The sequence below is a fragment of the Lolium perenne genome, chromosome 7 (genome assembly GCF_019359855.2).
Source record: "Lolium perenne isolate Kyuss_39 chromosome 7, Kyuss_2.0, whole genome shotgun sequence".
NCBI lineage: Eukaryota > Viridiplantae > Streptophyta > Magnoliopsida > Poales > Poaceae > Lolium > Lolium perenne.
The window spans coordinates 26521931-26542848 of record NC_067250.2 but is presented as its reverse complement, the minus strand read 5'-3'; the positions used below and the strand labels follow the sequence as shown (position 1 = coordinate 26542848).

Sequence of the window (20918 nt, the reverse complement as noted above, 5' to 3'; positions counted from 1 at the left end):
GTTGACATCAAGGTGAGCCAAGCAAGGCATATCCCTATACTCTTCATACGTTGGATGTGAAGTTGGATGATTCCGACTGGCTATGGTAATTTGCTTTGATGAGAACCTTGAAGCCATCTCAAATATGCAGGATCTAAGCTTCCAGCCTATGGTTTTTGATGTTTTCTTGATGCTGAAGGATTGGATTATCCGAGGTGGAATAATAGCATGAGCGTGAGGTTGAAGACCAAAGACAATATATCAGCTACAATCTTCAAACATCAGTTGTGCGCACACACAACAAATGAGATTCATGGGCATCAAAGATTTTGGACTTGCCATTATATGCAAGCAAGAATATTTAAAGTGGCAGTGCTACAGATGTGCAATATTGTTTCTTCATGATTTTCAGAAGGCACAATGTTCTACTTGCCAGACGATTGGCTTGCTGAAGATGCCGTCCTTGTGCTGTTCAGGCCATGTCACTAAAGATGCATGACAACACCTCTATCGACGGATGAGCGATCATTATTTGGCAACATATGAATCTTTGGTATCAGCTGGAAGCATTTAGATCATATTTCTTTCATACTGTGCATGTAGGTAAGTTTGATCTCCGCTCGACGCTTTGTCACCGAGATACGATGTACTGTAAGTTCTAATGATGATAATATAATTTTCCTGTTCAATTTTTTTTATAACACTTAGCCTGTCTAGCCACAAGTATACACAAGTAGGTAGTACAGTACGTCGGATGCATTGGTGGAGACAAAGCGGAGGAGCAAGGGACAGCAGGAGTATACTAGGAGCTGTCCACTTGTTGACACCCAAGCTGATGGTGTTTGCTGCCCGGACCACGTCGAAGCTCCCCGTTGCAACGGAGACGGAACCATCATCCACCCAGTCCGCAGTCGGCACGAGCCCAGGAGAATGAAAGGAACCAACCCAAAGCCAGCAGGGGCAACCACAACAGCTCATACCCGCCTACGTGGGCCCCACCTGGAATTAAACAACGGCTCCACCCAACCCGAGCTGTCCGTCCAAATCATCCTACTCCTACATCCCCCTCTGCTCTGCTTTCCCCCCTCCCCTCCCCTCCCCTGCCCTGCCCTGCCCCCGAGGACGAGCCGACTCCACACGGCAGCAGGGGGCGATGTCGATCCTCTACGCGGTGGTGGCGCGGGGCTCCACGGTGCTGGCGGAGCACGGCGCCGCCTCCACCAACGCCAGCTCCGTCGCGCGCCAGGTGCTCGACCGCCTCCCCGACGGCGGCGCCGACAGCCACGTCTCCTACACGCAGGACCGATACGTATTCCACGCCAAGCGCACCGACGGCATCACCGCGCTATGCATGGCAGACGACGCTGCAGGAAGTAAGCCACCCCACCCCACCGCCCGCCCGCCTCCTTTCTCTTTCACGCTCCCCGCCTCGCCGCTCTGGTTCGTCGCACTACTCTGCTTCCTGCCGCGACCATGTTTATATCTTCCTTTTACAGTACTAGTAAAATTGATGCGGTCAGAGGGTTGGGAATTTTGAACTTGGCCGCGGCTGGGGGCTCCGTAGGCGGGAGGAGGAGATTATTGGAGATCCGGAGACCCCAGGAGTTTGTCCTTCCTGTGCCGTTTGTCACCATGCGCGTCTCCGATGTCTGCCCCCTCTCTGCTGTGTTGCTGCTCGCAGTCCTGAAGAGGGGCGTGCTCGCTAGAGTTGTCGTAGATTGGAGTTGGAGGAGAGTCGAGCTTCTGGACTCCCCCCCCCCCCCCCTCTGAATTTTGCAGCTCTTTGACCTGGAGATCAAACGCGTTCAGCGATATTTACGGCTTCGGTAATCCTCAGCATGTTTGACCTTTTTGAAATATATCCGTCACCTCAAACTGGACAGTATCGAGCCTAATCATTCCTGTCTGGAATACTCAACCGCAAATTTTAGTTTATTCGTTATATATATGGAGTAACATGGGGGTGATGATGGTTTCATATCATATCCACACGCAACTCTCCAATAAACAAATTTCTAGTGTCTACCAGCCTTGGCCGCCTCGTTCGTAGTCTAGCACCTGCTGAAAGCAAACTGTGAAATCCACAAGAGGAAATTGTGTTTTTTTTTTTTTGGTGTGTATCTGATACTTGCGTAAACTCTTTTCTAAAGGTCGATAGGTTTTATCTCTGCGGCTTACTATTTTTCTCTCTTGCCATGTGAATCACCTACCCATGTCCTTACAAGCTCCCTTCTGTTGCAGGACGTATCCCGTTTGCGTTCCTTGAGGACATCCATGGAAGGTTTGTCAAGACGTATGGCCGCGCTGCGCTGACCGCTCTTGCTTATGCGATGAACGATGAGTTCTCGAGGGTCCTCGGCCAGCAGATGGATTACTATTCAAATGACCCTAGTTCCGACAGGATAAATCGAATGAGAACTGAAATCAGTCAGGTATAGCCTTTCAGTCCTTGTCTCAACATCATCCTCAACTAGATTTCAGCCAATATTCTGGAGGTAGTACAATATTGAAAAACGTGCATTCTTAAATTTAATTGAGCTCATGCCTCATGCTGTGGTTTCCAATGTACTGTAGTAGTAAACAAGAAGTGGTACATTCACGTGGAGTAGTTGAACTGGCATGTTTGCTACCTTGTTATTTACACATACTGTTGTTTTAAATTTTTTAGTTGGTACCATCAAATATTCCCTCTGATTTTGCATTACTTCCATGGCAGATGCTTATGACCAAGCAAATCTGGAAGTCTGAAATGATATTTTACTCTTCATTATTCTCTTGCAGGTTAGGAATGTCATGATTGATAATATTGATAAAGTCCTTGAAAGGGGTGATCGTTTGGACCTATTGGTGGACAAGACTACAACTATGCAAGGAAATACAGTTCGGTTTAAGCGACAAGCTCGTCGCTACAGAAGCACTGTTTGGTGGAGAAATGTCAAACTCACGTATGTAAATTGTCTTACTAAAACCTGTTACAACATGTTTGCATCTTCACATCTTTTTTATGCTTGCTTCCTAGAGTACTAACATTATGTTCCTTTGCACTTGTTTTATCACATTCACCATTAACTTGGCTTAATTGCGCTCCTTACAATCTTTACGAAATAAAAGCCATAAGCTTGTGTGAAATACATTAGGTACTTTCCAAAATGACTTTATTGTGCAGAAATTAACGCAATTTTGTTGATACTCTCTCTATCCCAAAATAGGATGCCTATAATATTTGGATAAAGTCAAACTTCTTAAAATTTGACCAACTATATCGAAAAAAGTGTCAACATTTATAATCCCAAATTAATATTTTTTAAACCATCATGAAATATATTTTCATATTATGTGCATTTAAAATTTTAGATGTTGATATTTTTCTGTACATAGTTGCTCAAACTTTAAAAAGTTTGACTTTGAATGAAAACTATAGGCATCCTAATTTGAGGAGGGAGTACTGAAGTTTGCTGCGTGAAACAATGACTGACCTGACCTCATGTAGTATATGTGCATACATACATATTTCAGTACTTGTCTTGGTAGTTCTGTCAATAGTAAAGTGAGCAACATAGATTTTAGAATAAATTACCTTCTCCTGGATTCGAAAGTGTTGTATGTGAATAAGCAGATAATTCTTCTTGACTTTATATTCTGAATGAACTGTTCATCTTATATTTAGCCGCGCGGTATATGAACTTGAAGTAGAATCTGTTCCTTCTCTTAATTTGTCTTTATGTGTGAAGCATCTAGCTTACAGCCTTACACTACCAAACAGTGTATATGCCAAGGGTGGCTACCTAGACCATCACATGTTTTGTTTACTTTGCTGCTTTTCGGACCTTTTGTCAGCATAAACGTCTGATGCACATTGTATTTATTTTTTCTTATTTTTGCAGGGCTGCTTTGATTCTGCTTCTCTTGGTAATTATATACATCGTCCTCTTCTTCATGTGCAATGGCTTCACGTTGCCGACCTGCATCCGGTAATTACCATCTGGTGTTGTGCTTGTGTGTGCACGACCTGTCTCCCTTGCCCAGGAGAGCGACTGTTGCAGCACCATTGCAACCAGTTGCGTTGCAGAAATTATTTTTTGTGTGTAGAGAAAGGACACCTGCTATTTATTCTGTAATTGTGACACTTGGATTGTGAAGAATATTGAAAATGGAGTGCGGCCGATTTGGGTTGATTCTGTAGCCACCATTCGTGTGGCTGTACATGTTTCAGGAAGTTTATGTTTTCACAGAGTTGAAAATTGGAATGCGCTGTCTCGAGCAGCATCATTCACGCCCTTTGCTTTCGATCTATTCCATCTGTTCCATATTAGTTGTTGCAGATTTAGCTAATATAGAAGGAAGTATCTATATATATATTTTTTTGAACTGGAAAAGCTTTTTCATTACTCAACATGCACAGCAATATCGCTTGCAACAACAACTTGGCCAAAGTCTGGAGCATGATTCCTGGCCATACGGCTTGAGAAACATCACATAGCTTTGCACCATACGCGGCGAGAACATCCGCTACCTTATTACATGCCCTTGGGAAAAAACTAAACTTGAAACAAATAAAATTCAGAAACAAGGATTCCTTGATCTCCTTAACAAGATATCATTGAGGCTTCGATCCTCCTCTGTTGATCGCCTGAACTAGCAACTGCGAGTCATCACCTGCAAGGCTACTATGGCCAAAAGGCATACGCCACAGCAAGTATCTAATTTGGTATCGGCTCATCTCAGCGTGGAATCGAATATGGAAAGCCTCAAGCTGGGTACTCAGAAACCACAGGCCCTTGCCGCAGATCCTGGATCGTGCTGTACGGAGCGCCCGTGGGAACAGACGATATGAACTGATGATGCATTTCTTACCACCACACGTCTGGAGGCAAGGTTCCGCTGCCTTCCCACGTTGCCAATTCCCATCCATTCAGATCCCCAGCACGGCGGCAGCGCATCCCCACGGCGCCATGAATGCAACGAGACTCCGCCAATTGCCGGGAGCCAGATCAGATCACGGATCATGACCTCCGACGCCAAGACTCCCAAGGGCGCCCATAGGTAAACAGGTAAACAGCAGTCCAGACAACAAAAGCAATGTAGTAGTATCAGTAAAACAGAGAGAAATCTCACTTCAGCATGTCACTTAAATCATGGTTTTGTTTCAGGCAGAGGTACTTGGGAAAACCCACGGATGTCTGAAAGAGTAGTTTAGATAAACTTTGCCACTTTGCAGGAATTAATTAATTCAGTAATAGGGAGCAACGCTCCGATGCCGTAGATGATGATGATGACGACGACGAGAAGAAGGCGGTTCACTGTGCCCACTGGAGTGAGTCTTGTGCTCTGCTTGGTAAAGGGTAACCTCCTCTTCCCAAGCCGCAGCACGACCAGTGCGGTTCATCAGCTCTTGCCCGGGTCATGTGCGAGCATGATCATCTCGGCAAGTTCGCTCGAGGAGCCATCGAAGAAGCCTGTCCTGGACTCCGAGGTTGTTCCTAGGAGATCGGCGTCAACCAGATGACCTTGGATGCTGTCAATTGGCATCCCACTCCTGCTTCCGTAACCTTCAGCGCAGACCGCAAACGGATCCGTGGAGTCGGAGTTTTCATAGGCTGCTTCGTGTTCGCTTGGGAGATCTTGGTACGGTGTCTCCGGCTGCGGCACTGCTTTGCTGAGTGCCAGAGCGTTGGTAGTACCTGCATGATCTTCAGAGCCTGTCGGCAAGTATGAAGCTTCAGCAACTTTCTGATAAAAAGATGTCTTTTGGTCACAATGACCCTTACCTGTAGTGGTATCCATAGTGCCAGAATATTCCGAGACAGACGAAGTATCAGTAGCCACCATTTGCAAAATTCCATCCTCGTCATGGTTGGGCCACAGATCCATGGTTTCAGGGTTCTCCAGGTGCAGAATATCATCTGTATTAACCACTCCATAGCAGCTTCTAGCTCTTTGGTTTTGTTTCTCTTGGAGGGAAGCTTCAGTTTCCACATGACCAACATCCAACTCAGTCCTAGTTTCAGCAATAGTCTGCATGTTACCAAAACTGAGCTTGGGCGACATGTTCTTTCCAGAATCTTCGAGAACCAATGATCTATCGCCTGTAACATCCTCACAGCAGCCATGAGTCCTTTGCTGTTCAACTTGCTGGAGCATTTTGGTTTCAAGATACGTTCCAGCCATCTGATTACAGGTGTCGTTCAATGACATACCGATGCTCTTGGGTTCACAGCTCCCCTCAGATATTGTCAGGATGTCCATAGGTTTGGTATCTTCATGATTTTCAGAGCCTGTCAGTGAGTACACAGCTTCAGCATCTTTCTGATAAAAGGATGTCTTATGGACAGTATCCTCATCACCTCTACTTGTGTCCATGGTGCCACAATATTCCGAGCCATCGCCAATAATACCACAGAAACATTTCTCCTGTGGGAGCTTACAGGCTTGCTGAGAATCACTAGACGCCATTTCCAAAGTTTGATCCGGTAACATATTCTTGTGTGCACTATCTCCATGGCTTTCAGGTGAAAGAAAGTCACTGGCCACATACCCAACAATTCCATCAGAAGATAAACTGTTTTTACCACGATCTCCATCACACATGGGGGATGTATTCAAGGTTACAGAACTTTCCTGACATAACGCTTGATCAGCAGCATTAACAATTTCACCACTGCTTGGAGCTCTTTGGTAGGGTTGCTCTTGCAGGGCCACATCAATCTCTAGACGGGAAGCCTCTACATAGTTATAAGCTTCATCAGATGACAAGCTTTTATTCCTTTCACAATTTCGATCAAACTTGGGTAACATTTCTTCAGAATTTTCTGGCACCAACACTTCATAACGGTGAACCACCCGGGAACAGCTCTGGATACTAGGGGTTTGTTTCTGATGCAGAGGCATTTCAGGGACCAGATGGCTAGAAGAAACATGCCTGGTAATCCCATCAGATGGCAAGCACATCTTGCTTCGACAATCTTCATCATGGTTGGGCGAGAAATCCATGGTTCCAGGCTTCCCCAGGAGCAACATTTTATCTGCGTTAACCACTCCATAGCAGCTCTTGGCACTTTGGTTTTGTTTCTCTTGGAGGGATGTTTCAGTTTCCAGATGGCCAAAAGCCACCTCACTCCTAGTTTCAACATTCAAAACAGGCTGTCCGTTACCAAAACTGACCTTGGGCGCATTTCCAAAATCTTCGAGAATCAATAATTTATCACTTGTAACATCTTCACAGTAGCTTTGGATCCTTTGCTGTTCATCTGGCAGGAGCACTTCGGTTTCAAGATAAGCTCTAGCCATCTGAGTAGAGGTGTCAGCAGATGAAAAACCAATGCTCTTGAGTTTACAGTCCCCATCAGATATTGTCAGTATGTCTGTAGGTTTGGTGTCTTTCGGAACCAATGCAGTTTCACTTTGATACTCCTCCCGATGGTAAGATGCACTTGCTAGCCGCGTCTTCTTCCTGGCTGCTTCCTCGACATCCTCAGTGTCATAATCCGCATCTCCTCCTTCAACATTTGGATACTTAGCACGCCGCTTAAAATCTGAGAAAGGGGTCCTGATTTCTTCTTTAACAGTGACTTCACAGCTCTCATGTACTTCAGCAGACACTGGGTATTTGTTTAATGCTCTGTCACAGGACTCGGTCAATTTCCTTCTATCTTCAGGAACAAACAGCTTTCTGGATGCATCAGATCGGTCAGGTTCTTTAGCCCAGACATCCCATTTGTTCTCTTCACGAAGATATGGATGTTGGCCTGTTTGAATGTTGCTTGGTTTTCCACCAAAGAACTTGTTGGATCTTCTGTTGTCACCCCTGACAAATGAATAGTTCAGTGCTGGAACTCTCGTCACCTTATCAGCCAAAGGAATATCGATCGTTGCACTATTATCACGTGGGGAGGCCTTGTTTTGCTGTGCCCTCCGCTTTTTTTTCCTCTGAGACCTAGCCTTAATTGATGCAAACGGTTTGGTCATGGACTTATCTCTTTGGCTAAATGATTTAGGTCTCCCAATTAACCTAGCAAACACACTTTTTCGCCCTTCAATGTCAGCACGGAGCTTTGAATTTGCCATAGGCTGATCGCAATCATCTTTCTTCCCGCGACAGGACTGGTGGAAAGTAGTGTGCTCTTCAGAGTCACTACTGCCTTTAGATTCTGAGGACTGACTCTCTTCTCCAAGCAAATCAGACAGATTATCAACACCGTCATCTTCCTCCATCTGTAGTGGTATATAATCATCAGTACACTCGTCATCCATTGCTTCTTGGGTTCCAGGTTCAGGGACAATGTCTGTATTTGCTGCAGTGTGGAAGGAAGTTCCCGAGCTGTTGGACTTAGCCACATCAGAGATGTCTGGTTGTAACTCTTTGTACATTATTGACATAGGCTTTGCTAACTTGTGAGTCGGTGATGCTGCATCATCCCCAACAGTGGAGGAGGTACATGTTTGACCAGGGCTTTTGAATGAACCATGTGAACTGTTTGAACCGGACTGGTTATCAGTTTGGTTAATCACAGAAGAAATTTCAGACTCCCTTGGAGGTTCATCCTGTAACCTTGGATTTTGACGAGGCTGTAATCTGTTCCTTGAAGAAAACAAGTGAAGAAGCTTTACAACCTGTATCAGAGGAACAGGCTGGTGTCAGTAGCTAAGATATTAACAGAACAGCAGAAGACTGTGAAACGGACCTGTTGATGTGATAAACCGTAAGTAAATCTGTTTCTTGAGAAGTAGTTAGCCTGCACTGCATCTTCAAATTCCATTTCCATCAATGGCTTGCAAAACCAAATCCTCTTGAAACGTATCTGTATTTAAGATTGAACACACAACAGGAAAAATATTAGTCTGACTTTCGTAATATGTCTGGAAGGGCAAATTTCAAAGCAATACAGAATTTGCTGGTAAATTCTTTTTACCATCGGTAAGCTACAAATCAGCGTGAAAAATGAAATAAAGGGAGGATATATATTTCAAGTGGATTATTTCATAGAAACACTGCACAATAGAGGACTATGCTCGGGATGTCTAAAATATATTCGTACCTGACAAGGATAATGAAACCCTGATGAGGCATATGCATCAGGAATAATATTCATTGCTCCATCTGAAGTTGCTTCAAACACCCCATGGAGCTTGCGTTGATCAACATCATACAGGAACAGTGTTGCTCCAGATTTAACTTTTTGTATAAACTCAGTACATTTAGAAGAAAGGCCAAAAATCTTTCTGTCAAAGCACTCCTTCCTGGTCCGGTAGTTGCACAAAAAAATTGCACCATCGAAGGCTGGAATATTCTTACTCTGTGCCTTCCCCATCCAAAAATTCATTCGTCTTCCTTGATACCATGAAACAATCACAACGAAAAAGGGTCAGGAGATTCAACAATATACTCAAATCCAAACATAAGAACTTAGAAGATGCTTTCAGGCAGGTGCAGGTATATATTGTATTAAACTCCAAGATAAAACATCAATGCGATGGTAGGAAGCCAATCATGTTCAGAAGCTCAGTTTTCACTTTAGCAATTCAGCAGATGAGTCCCCAGCTATTATATTTCATCGATGAAATAAAATTGCATCTCAAGATATTAGTTCCTACCGGTAGAAGTTCATAGAAACTAACAACAATGATAGCGATCTCTTATTAGAACCAGAAGCATAGCGTCCGTTGTACTGAACACAATCAGTAATTGCCAAAAGAGGATACGTATATGAACTATCGCATCACATCGAAGGAAGAAACACAGACATGGACATCTAATCACCACAAGAGTAAGGTTGGTACTTTCCAGTTTTTCACTAGCCGGCAACAGGGCTCCATATGCAATACATTCCCAATTCTCCACCACATGGGTCTACAATGCCTGATTATGCAACTACGCACTGATTTCAACTGAACCATGAGAGGGAGAGGTTCTCCTCTGACATTCAGTTCTCCCAAGGTTCCAATCAAACACACCAGCCTGAAAATCCCCATCCTTACTAGTTACTCCACCAAGTCTAATGCCAACAAGAGCAGATCCAACTGCACGATTTTGTCGCAGATTTTTTTTACCCTACGATGCACACATCTGATGAACAAAGACATCAATCGACGCCGCTAGAGAAGACATCCCAAAAATATTTGGTTTATAGTCATGTGAAACAAAGCGTCCTGAACCCTCACAAGAGCCAGGCCGCTCACTGCTACGCGGCGCAGGCAAGATGCCTTCCGAAACACCATGTTCTTGTCGGATTGGTCACGGGTAAATCCGCCCCTCTTGGATTCTTGGGAGGGTTTTAGCGCTCAAGAAAACCAAAAACCCCAACTTGCTACCCTGCCAAGAAGGACCCAAGAGGGATTTCCCCCTTGTACAAGAACGATTGATGCGACTAATAATCGGGCAAGATGATGGGGCGGAGCAAGAAAATCAAGGCAAGAAAAGGAAAGCGCGTATGTAAGGTAGGTTCACGGACTGCAGAGCAAGCAAGAAATGGAAGAAGAAAAACTCAGGAGGAGGAGAAGAAACTGAGCAAGAAGCAAAGGTACCAGAAGCCAATGCAGGAGGGGTGGCGCCGCGGATTCGATCACCGCGGATGGGGGGAGGTGTGCGGCCGAGGAGGGGATGAATGCTTGGCCTCGAGGGTTTCTTGGCTTCTCGGTGATTCTTTTCTCTCTCTTTACTGTTTGCTCCCTGTAAGAGTAGTAGTTGAGATGATCAGATGGTGGCAGATTCTGTTTCTTCCCTTCCTTGCTCCCCTCCTCTCCTCTCTTTCTCTCTCTTCACTTCTCTCTTTCTCATCCTTGAAAGCTTTGTCGCTTCTCCGCTCTTCTGTTTGGTACCGTCTGACGTCTAAAAATCATGTGTACCTTCCTCCCGTTTTAGAGCAACTCTGCTCTTCTTTTAGCAGCAACTCTGCTCTGCTTTGAGCACTCCTTATAATTTATTTGTTTTTGAAACTGGGGAAGGTTAGAACGAAAGTCCTACGAAACTTCCGTAAAAATCTATCTAGCTTGCATAAACAATCCTCAATAATCACATATTATTTCCCTGCCTTGCTCAATACAAGTGATCCATTGGGGAAGTGACAGGTAGACATACACAGAAAGCACGCAATGCTAGTTGGGGATCAACCCATTTCGCCAATAATGGTAGTGCTTGACATTGTGACAAATTTACCATTTGGTTAGCTATTTTTCCACAATAGGTTATAACTTATTTTAGCATGGTATTCAATGACCACAAAACTCAGGAGACATGGTGGCTGACTCCGCTTTGCTCTCTAAAAATGGTTGGTGAATTGCTTCAACCGGATGGAAAGACTTGATAATTCAACAGATACTTCTGATTTCCCAATTTTAGGAATTCTTGTTTCTACAGTGCTATCTATTATTTCCCAGAAATTTATGTAATAAGTAAATATATATATCACGGTTAGAAACCATTCTCAACCACTATGATAGAATCTCGCAGCAGGTTATCTCAGGATGGAAGTACAATTAAGCATATGCATCTACTAGTAGCAATAATATGCATATCAACTGCAATAAGAGATTCCTATCTGAACGACAAATAACAAAAGATACCATGTAAACCATACAACTTCCAACTGAAATTTTCTTCCCAGAAAAACAACTTGCAAGCAAAAGATACCATGTAATTAGCAGACTGCCGACGAAATGCTAGACAAAAGAGTACAAGACCGACCAAGTCTTTTTACAGAGTGTAAACACCACTCATCTCTGAATTTTGTTTAACTAGAAGAGAAAAAACAGAGGTAACTGATAAGCCATATATACAGTGGTCCGACAAACATAGGCCAAAATCATAACTCTGGTGCCATCCTGAGAACTACTGCTCAAAAAGTTTCCTCTAGAACTCCGTCTTCAAGGGAAAGTGTTGGACACTGTAATCATCACCTAGTGAAATAACTTAACTACCTGTTCAACGTTTTTTTAGCAAAAAACTACATGTTCAACGTTGAGTTAGAAGCACTCCTCTGTGAATTCATCTGCATTACTCATCGGCCAGAAGTGTGCAGGTCAGCTTGCTCGACTGCATCAGCGGTGAGTGGCCATTGCGCTCTGGACACACAGATTAGCAACTCTTTCTGTGAAGGATGGTCTCACCAGCTTGCTCTTTTCTGAATCATCATCTCCACTCCTGCCCTGAGTGTCCTGAACCAAATAACCAACTTCCCGCTTTCTTTCTTTGGTAACTGCTTCTCTGTTCTGTTTTAGTTCAGCAAGTGCGGGCCTATTTAATGCTTTATCGGAGGTGACCGGAATTTTGTCACCCTCAAAGCTAAATGGTACCTTCTCCCCTATGGTGCAACTCCTTGAGGATGGCAGATGTGAGTGCCCATCAAACTGGATGGTTGCCCTGCGTTTGCAGCCCCTGCCCAGCATACTTGACTGCCTCTCTTTCATGAAATGAGCAATAGCACTGTTCTCACTTGTTTCACTTAGAGAAATGAAGCTTTGGTTCAGCACAGGTGCAGGATACCAGCCATCTTCATTGTGTTTGCCACTGAAAGGTTCAGGGTCTTGATCTTCATAGCTGATGCTCCCTCCTGCTAATGCTGAATACAAGCCTACAGGTCCCAGTACATCTGACGGGACTGTATCACTGTCAGACTTACAATCATCTAGATCAAGTGGTATAAAATCAGCATCTGGCTCTAAGCCTTGTTCTTTGATATCTGGTGCTTTGAAGATCACAGACTTAATGCGAGGAGGGTGCAAAGAAGATCCATAGTTATAAGCAGCATGGTTGGCATTATGTTTGGCATACATGAAGGAACTGTGCGGCACTGAGATTCTGTTATTGCATAGCATAGAAGACGGACGTCTAGGGAAGGCATTGTTGCCTTTGTGCAAACTGAACCCTAGTCCAGCAAGAGTGAGAGAGACATTGTAATCCCATATAACTCTTGATTTTGGTTTCTGGTAAGGCTCCAGGCTGATCCTCTTTGAAGAAAACAGGTTCACAAGATTTAAAACCTATACTAAGAAAAACACCTGATCAGCAGCAAGCGAAGTTCTAAAGAGTAAAGGCGCTAAATAAGTTGGATCACAAATATGAAATAGCAAACCTGCTGGTATGATAATACCAAAGAAAAAATTTGGGGTTGAGATCGCAAACCTGCTGGTATGATATACCAAAGAAAGACATTTCAGGTTGAAGTCCTTTGATGTCATCAGAGAATTCAGCTTCCGTCAGGGGCTTACAGAACCAAACTCTTCTGAAACGAACCTGATTTCATGAAGGTGGAAAATAAAAGAACATGCATCAGCATTATTCCACGTGATTTAGAAAAGGAGCAACAAACAAGACAACGAAATTGCTAACATGATTAATAGGTAGGTAACCATGGGGCAATGAATTTGAACCTAACAGAGAACATAACCTGACAATGTGGACTGAGAACATAACAGACCAGTACCAACAGCATACTTACCTGGGCTGGTCTGGACTTCTTTGATGAATGGAATGCATTAGGAAGAATGTTCAGTGCTCCATCTGAAGTTGCTTCAAACACGCCACAAAGCTTCCTCTCCTCACGCTCAAACACAAAGAGAAGCATACCAGCTCTGATCTTCCTTATAAATGATGTAGCATATCCAGGAAGGGAAAAAAGCTTCTGCTTGAAGCTCTCCAGCTTAGTCACACGATTGCAGAGGATAATAGCACCACCATATACACCAGGTATGTTGAATATGTCAAGCTTGTGGCGCGGATTCCTTTAAAAAACGAAAGACAGAGACAAAGAGAAAATTCGTTCTTCAGATACCCAATACATTCAGAGAAAAAATGCAGTTGCTAACTTCTAGAAGCACTAGCGGGGTATAAGAAACTATGAGTCAGCGACTCACATTTACTATTGCAAAAATAAATCAAATTAACAATGATCAGGGTCTCCGTCTAAAGGCCCAATAGTGACAGAATAAACAGAAGGAAGGTAAAGAAGGTTGCTGTGATATCAATGTTACATTCCCTCCTGTTGAAGGAGCCTGACAAAGCCCAAGAATGCAAGTAGCCTTGTAGAACATACATAGATCAAGTATTAGAGCTTCCCCATTTCCCAAACTAGTACAGGTGTTCTAAGGAGCAGACATGAAAATTGAGAAGAAGAAAATCTACATGAAGAACGAATGATGTGCTACAGTTTATCCAGTGGGTCTGTGAGCAATTATGCATGATCCGAATAACAAGAGTTAATTGTTCAGTACAGGAATGAAAGATCCCCCTATCCTGGCGTTTCTTCTATTCTACAGTCCTAACCTACCATTAAAATTTACCAAGAAACCAAAAATAACCTAAAATCTCCCCAATAGCGAAGGATCACCACAGCGAAATGCTACCCACATTTCTCCACCTACAAGTCTAGAACAGGCGAGCAAAACCTGGGTGGAGCATCAGAGCAAGGAAAAATTGCATGGAAAGCAGGTTATTCATGTCATCCAGGAACGCGTTAAATCGAACCAAGGACCAAGAACAGGCGAGCGGGTTCGATACTTGGCGGCGCCGTACCAAGGACGGGGGTGAAACCCTCCTCTCCCCTTCCCGCCCCTCCCCCTCCACGAGCAGCGGCTCCACACCGAGCCCATCGTCCTCGCCCCCTTCACCTCGAACACGCGGTTCTCCTCGTCCGCCGCCGCCGCCGCCGCCTCCTCCTCTTCCACCTCCTCATCCGCTTGCGAGCCTTCTCCGCCGATCTCCCCCTCCTCTATCGCTTTCTCCACCTCGGAACGCACATCCAGCTCCACCTCGTCGCGTCCCACGGCCGCAACCCGCTCCTTCGCTCCCATCTCCTCCGCCGCCTCCGCCACCATCTCCATCTCCGTCACCTCCTGTGTGTTTCGTGTTGGGTGCGCGCGTCGTAAAGCCGCTGCTTTGTGTTGTGGAGCTGTGGACTGTGGCTTTATCTTTGAGAAGAAGACGAAGAAATGGGCTATCTGGTGGGCCAAATATAGAGGCTATATCTCTAACCATTTACGGCCCAAGTACCCAGGAACATAAACAGCTTTCATTTATTTGCATTTTTCACCCTAAAAAAATTTATTTGCATTTTTTTCTGAAAACGTTTGTATCTTCAGAATTTGGCGCCAGGAGAGCCTCTACTGTTTTCTTAGCAATTTCACATGAAACAGTTTGATTCTGAGAATATGAGAAGAAGAAAAGCACCACACCCCGACCCTCCCCTACAAGTCTACTAATCAAGCTTCCTCTTGTCTCACTATATTAATATATCAACCATAGCAACCACACGCGACTTGGCATCACCACAATCACACCTAAAAGAAGGCACAAAAGAAAGAAAAGAGAAACTAATGTCCACAAGATTGGATCGACGAAGACAAAAATATATCGCAATCGTTGCGCCCTCCGGAGAATTCTCACCACGCTCCTAGCACCCTGAAACGCCGCGTACCAAGCAGCACCTTTAGGAAAGGGATGCGACGACGATGACACTGCTACTCGCACGAGTCCTATGGTTTCCCCTGGTACGCACAGGGACAAGGATGGAGAGCTTCACTCAACACCCTTCACGAAGGAAGGGTGGCGCCCGCGGACGCGACCGCGTCAGTGTCGGCCAAACCGACAGGGATTTCTCCTAACCCTCGTAGCCCCGTCTCGGACGCTTCATCGTTCTCCACCACACTTGCCGATCACCACCATGCCACCACGGCGTTGCAGACACCGATGCCGTCTCACCGTGGCCATCGAAACAAGGCTAGCAGGATCAAGAAGGGCCAGCCAGGAGCGAGATGTAACATGTCAGCAACCACGTAGGAGGAAACCGCCTACAACGCCACCTGCGGAAGCCGACCGGACGCATCGACTGGAGAAAACCAGGCCCTCCTGGGATAGACGAGCCCGAGCGGGCTTGTGAAGCTCCCCTCTCTGCACTACAGGACACACGCTGCCGACACCGCCACCTCCAGCTCAGGCCGCCCATCCGTCCGCCGGAAGTAGCACAACTGAGCTCGGCCTCAGCCCGGCCGGACCCTAGATGGGGCCCGAAGGGCCTAGATCTGGCCAAGCGGGCGCCGCCCCGAGCCCTTGCGCCACCCCGCGACCAAGCAACCACGCCTCCGTCTCGACTCCACTCGTCGCCCAGGAGGACTCAACGCCGCAGGAACCATCGCCAACCTAGGTACACCGCCGTCGGATGAGAAGGCCCCACATCTCCCATCAAGCGCGATGCGTCGCCCAGGAGGACTTGCCGCCACTGGAACCGTCACCAACCTAGGTACACCGCCGCCGGATGAGAAGGCCCCGCGTCTCCCCTCCAAAGCGTGCAGGGAAAGGCAGCTCCGCCGCTGATGGTACCGCACAGGCTTTGCCCGGTGGCATGCGCCGACAGTGGCGGCAGGGGAGGGGGGGGGGGGGGGGTGAAGGGGCAGCTGGGCTAGGTTTTCTTTCCGCCTGCCCGTCGCCCGCGGGGCGACAGGGACGGGTACCTCAGGGAGTTCGTTTTTCCAGTCCAAACCATGGAATTACTTCCTCAGCGTTTAGTCACTGAACTGCAACCTGGACCTTCAGTTCCACCCTGGCCCAGAGTTCTCGAGACTATTCCATCCAACACAATGCTAACAGTTCCTAATTGGGCAAGCAGCTAACGAGTGTCATTTCACACATTTGATTGGCCAACATTTACACGTATAGATAATTACATGGAGAGCAAGGGATCCCTTTCAGCACTAGACATAACATATGGCACTTCCTGGCAGAAGCAGCCCGTTCATCTTCCCACAGATTCATCGCATATGGTGCCTGAAAGGGCAGAATTCAAGCTTAAGTGCAGACCATTCAAATCAACAATAGACCATCCAATAAGCTCAAGGAAGAGGTGTCCACCTCAGTGTTTCTTTTGTCCCTCGGCGGACTTTGCAGCGGATGGTTGGGAGTCCTAGGCGTTGGTGAGCCTCGTAGCGGTGGCATCCAGAGAAACCTGAAGATTATGTTCGAGCATATTCAACAAGAGGGAAATGCGCATAGCTTATTGAGTGGGAAGTGAAAATAGGGTTCTTAACAAAATACCATAATAGACTCCATCAACCTCCAGCACGTCAATCTGTAAGTTCAACAAACTGAGCCTGGTAAGTACCATTTCAAAATGATGCCGCAATTAAGAAACCAGAATGAAATTCAGCTGTTGGCTTCTGTTCGTTTAAGGCAATTAAGCACACTAATACTTACCAAAGTTGAAATCACAACAAATAATCATAACCTGGATAGCTCCAAACAAATGGCAAACAAAAAAGTTGACAAATGGATCACGTGTTAAATGCATATAAAATGGATACATTGCTGGGATTAAAATGGAAATGTGAAATGCATATAAAATGGATACATTGCTGGGATTAAAATGGAAATGCCAAATGCACATAAAATGGCCACACTGCGTAGATAAAAAAAGGTAAGCTCTTTTGCATAACTAGTCCAAATTACATAGTGATTTCATATGATCAAGAGTATCAAGCAGCATCTTATTTAGCAGCACCCTACACTAAATGGCATGTTGATTAAACATTTATGTGGGCTCTTACAGAGCCATTAATATTGCTAACAGAAGGTTGATTCCAGGATGGAACACTCCCATTGAACAAAAATTGAATAAGAGGAGCACAACAAAGCTTTTAGAGCCCTTGTAACTATTCTAGGCAAACATACTTCCGATGTCATATGAGTTTGGAAAATCTCATTCTAGACATGCATGTCTTACTCAAATCATGTAAATCTCAAGCAATCGACCATTACACCATTTGGAGATCCTCATTAGTTGCGCTACAACTTTATTCATAACTAGTCAATTCCACATAAGAAACATCTAATTTGACAGAATTTATCCTATAATATCATGAGACATCAGCTAAAAACACCTATATTTTTCGAGAAAAAAAAATACCTATATTTTGACAGACAGCTAAACAACACTTGTGGTAAAAGTAGTTTCAAAGGGAAAGGTGCCCACGGGGACATCACTGGAGTCAGTAGATGTGGATTTATCGCTCATTAGTTGCGCTACAACTTTATTCATAACTACTCAATTCCACATAAGAAAAATCTAATTTGATAGAATTTATCCTACAATATCATGAGACATCAGCTAAAAACACCTATATTTTGTCAGACAGCTAAATAACACTTGTGGTAAAAAGAATTTTAAAGGGAAAGGTGCCCACGGGTACTTGGAGACCGATGACACGGATGCTGTCCATGAGCTCCTGCACCTTGGCAGGATCATTGGCACGAGTTCGCATTAGTGGCCTCCTGATATCTTCTAGTGGGATCTCCATCACCACAGGGCCTTTCTTCTCCGAGTCGCTCAACGGGGACCGTGCAGCCGCACCTACACCATTGAAAAATTGAACCATTGTTATTTCAGAGAAAGTTCAAGTACAGAGAGTGAACTAAACATCTGAACTAGACTGCCCAAGATTACAAGCTGATCACTGGATACTGCACAAGGAAATTCTCCTGTCATGCAACACTCAACAACATGATCCATCATAACCACGGGCGGACGTAGCGTCCCTGTTGCCCGGGCACGTGCACAGGCTTCAGCCTCGCTCGTCTCAGGCAAAAGTCGATGTTGAGGAGCAGACTTCCGATGCAAAGAATCCATGTGCCCGGGCTTCAGCCCCGAGCGCCTCAGGCGTGAGTTGCTGTTTTTTTTTCTAAGGCACGAGTCGCTGTTGATCAGTTCCGTTGGGTAACCATCACTTGCTTTGTTGATTTTTAATTTTTCTTTGAGAATTATTAGTGAGGAAGCATCCCACCAGCCATATAAGGAATATCAAGCAGCGTAGCATCCTACCAGCCATGGTCCACGCGAAGGGGTAGTACCGGAAGCTCAGCTTTTGATTATTTCTCTTCTATAATAATAATATAAATCAGCGTTAGAAAATTTAGCTCCGTCATGACATGTAGTTTATATTATAACAATTTGATGTCATATATGTTACTACTCTTTATAATAAAGTTGATCAAAGTTCAAGTATTGGACTTAGAAGTTAGGATAAAAGGTGGAAGTACACTTATTTAAAAAACGGGACGAGTATATATAAAACTTGGGCACCATGATCTAATTTTGTAATCCTCGCGGAAAACACAGGAGAGGTTGGCACAATTAAAGTTCTTGTTTCCTACCCTCCTGCCCTCGCTTGTACTGTTGTCGCTCGTGGTCTAATCTGGGATTCCCCGCCCCAACATTTGCCCTACTTTCAAGAACTCACTCTATCCTAATTCGAGCATATGGTACTTGGGTCATGCCTACGTCAACATGGATGGGTCCGGCAGTCCATGAGCTCGAGCTGCTCGCGCGAATATTGCCAAAGCTCCTCGCGCATCAACGGGAATTGACATGGATCGAGCCCCCGACCCCTCGCGTCGCGGCGTGAATAATACCACCAGCACCACTTTAGTTCCCTTTCTTCATCATCGCACCGGTAGACCCGCTCGCCTTGCCTCCCTATCCCGCCTGAGCCGCAACCTCCGTCGGCCTATCACCCCCGCCTCTCCTCTAAACCTTCTTCATCTCCGGCGAGCCCTCCCACACCTACCCATGCCCTCAACCCCAACCTCGTCGGTCATCAAAGACTAAGAAGAAGCTCACCATCGCACCCGAACCTACCCCACCCTAAGCGTATTTTTAGCCTCCGCCGCTAGCAACACAGCGGCGAGCCGCCTTGTCCCCGTCTCCGACAAGATCCATGTGATGCCTATATTTGTCCTTTTTTTTATATGTGATATGCCTAAATGCCAAAGTTAAGTCGCCTTGTCCCCGTCTCCGACAAGTTATGATCAGTGGCGGACCTATGAATTTATCGAAGTCCGCCACTGATCATAACTTTGCCCAATTAGACACCGTTAACATGCGATTATCCACCATTTTTTCGTTCAGTTTCCAGATAAGATAATTATCGAAGGAAGTTCGAATTAAATCATGCCGGATTCAACTGAGCCGCTTTGGTTCCAAAATAGACAAGAAATAGGCAACTTAATTTTCACGGATACTAGGGAACAATATGTCCCAGTGGTACTAAGATTCGTATCCTCACACCTCATCTTACAATGATTTAACTCAGCTCCATTCACTCAAGGAATCCAATGGAAATAACACCAAGGGGGAGCAGGTGAAGGTAAACTTACCATTGGAGGACGAGAAGGAGAGGCCGCGCCTCCCCCTCACGCTCCTCTCCCGGAGAAAGGGGGTCCTGGGAACGGCGGCACGGCCGTGGAGGAGGAAGCCGGCGGGGGGCACGATCTTTCCCAAATCCAAGCTCGACCTCCACGCCATTGCTGCTCTGTTTTTTTTGACAGATATTGCTGCTGGAGCTACCGTGTCGGAGCGTCGCATCGATCTGCACCATAGGAATTCTCGCTCGTTTTCTTGGGCCTATGGGCCTCTCTTAATCATGGGCCTGAAAGTGCATTAACAGCTCTACAAATTGTTTTTTTGTGTGAGAATTGTAATATGCCCGTTGTGTGTCTTCTTATTTTTTTTTTCGAATGGTTGTCTTCTTATCTTTGAAGTCATTTATTCTTTTCTATTTATCAATTGGTACAACTAATAAACTGAATGCCATCTTCTTGATCTGTAAAATGTATGGTATCGATAGTGTCTATTTATTGGTTATTTTTGTGAATCTACTTTAGATATGGTGGGATATACTCTTTAATGCATCCAAGCGATCACGGCAAAGAACAATAACTCAAGCATATCAGATTGATCTCCTGACCTTTGGTGTATGTGGTGTCACTAAAGATATGTGATATTTTTTTGCCTAAACTTAAACTTATAAACTAATTAATGTGTTGCGCCTAGAGAAAGATATGATATGCATGGAGAAAGATATGATATGCATGGAGAAAGATTTAGGGAGACGGTTGGCCACTAAGACGTGTCCACTTGAGAATAAACCTACGCCACATGGGTGAGAGGTGTTATGCGTAT

At 45.1% G+C, this 20918-nt stretch overlaps 3 protein-coding genes and 1 pseudogene across 6 annotated transcripts in view; 1 reads left to right on the top strand and 3 right to left on the bottom strand.

The window, feature by feature from the left end:
• Positions 1-1057: 1057 nt before the first annotated feature.
• Positions 1058-4154, top strand: LOC127318024 (vesicle-associated membrane protein 711). The gene is made up of 4 exons (XM_051348637.2): positions 1058-1352; positions 2221-2411; positions 2761-2924; positions 3864-4154. The coding sequence occupies exons 1-4, from the start codon at positions 1133-1135 to the stop codon at positions 3952-3954; spliced, it is 666 nt and encodes a 221-aa protein (XP_051204597.1). The 5' UTR covers positions 1058-1132; the 3' UTR covers positions 3955-4154.
• Positions 4155-5073: 919 nt separating this feature from the next.
• On the bottom strand, positions 5074-10788 carry LOC127318022 (uncharacterized). Of its 3 annotated transcripts, XM_051348636.2 has the most exons (5): positions 10501-10787; positions 9015-9307; positions 8661-8777; positions 5748-8589; positions 5074-5678 (listed from the first exon to the last, which is right to left on the bottom strand). In XM_051348636.2, the coding sequence occupies exons 2-5, from the start codon at positions 9297-9299 to the stop codon at positions 5365-5367; spliced, it is 3558 nt and encodes a 1185-aa protein (XP_051204596.1). In that variant the 5' UTR covers positions 9300-9307; positions 10501-10787; the 3' UTR covers positions 5074-5364. The 3 variants fall into 3 exon arrangements, with proteins under 3 accessions (XP_051204596.1, XP_051204594.1, XP_051204595.1); XM_051348634.2 differs by having other exon boundaries at positions 5074-8589; positions 10501-10788; XM_051348635.2 differs by having other exon boundaries at positions 5074-8589; positions 9015-9303; positions 10501-10788.
• Positions 10789-11588: 800 nt separating this feature from the next.
• Positions 11589-14847, bottom strand: LOC127318023 (uncharacterized; annotated as a pseudogene).
• Positions 14848-16562: 1715 nt separating this feature from the next.
• The window catches only part of LOC127318025 (sulfiredoxin, chloroplastic/mitochondrial), a 133442-nt gene continuing 129086 nt past the window's right edge, over positions 16563-20918 (bottom strand). Inside the window, exons 1-5 of one of the 2 annotated variants that reach the window (XM_051348638.2) lie at positions 20114-20319; positions 18145-18311; positions 17000-17033; positions 16817-16910; positions 16563-16732 (exon numbers count right to left, since the gene is read on the bottom strand). In XM_051348638.2, the coding sequence (XP_051204598.1) occupies positions 16717-16732; positions 16817-16910; positions 17000-17033; positions 18145-18311; positions 20114-20261 (459 nt within the window). In that variant the 5' untranslated portion in view covers positions 20262-20319 and the 3' untranslated portion in view covers positions 16563-16716. Of the gene's footprint in view, positions 16733-16816; positions 16911-16999; positions 17034-18144; positions 18312-20113; positions 20320-20918 lie in introns of those variants that run through there. The other variant, XM_071823125.1, reaches the window with a different exon arrangement.

Coding starts and splice junctions, on each gene's coding strand:
- LOC127318022 (XM_051348634.2), bottom strand. CDS start 9,299: ATGAATTTTTGGATGGGGAAGGCACAGAGTAAGAATATTCCAGCCTTC. Junction 8,778..9,014: donor GGTTTCATTATCCTTGTCAG/GTACGAATATAT, acceptor TCTTAAATACAG/ATACGTTTCAAGAGGATTTG. Junction 8,590..8,660: donor ACGGTTTATCACATCAACAG/GTCCGTTTCACA, acceptor CCTCTGATACAG/GTTGTAAAGCTTCTTCACTT.
- LOC127318024 (XM_051348637.2), top strand. CDS start 1,133: ATGTCGATCCTCTACGCGGTGGTGGCGCGGGGCTCCACGGTGCTGGCG. Junction 2,412..2,760: donor TGAGAACTGAAATCAGTCAG/GTATAGCCTTTC, acceptor ATTCTCTTGCAG/GTTAGGAATGTCATGATTGA. Junction 2,925..3,863: donor TGGAGAAATGTCAAACTCAC/GTATGTAAATTG, acceptor TTATTTTTGCAG/GGCTGCTTTGATTCTGCTTC.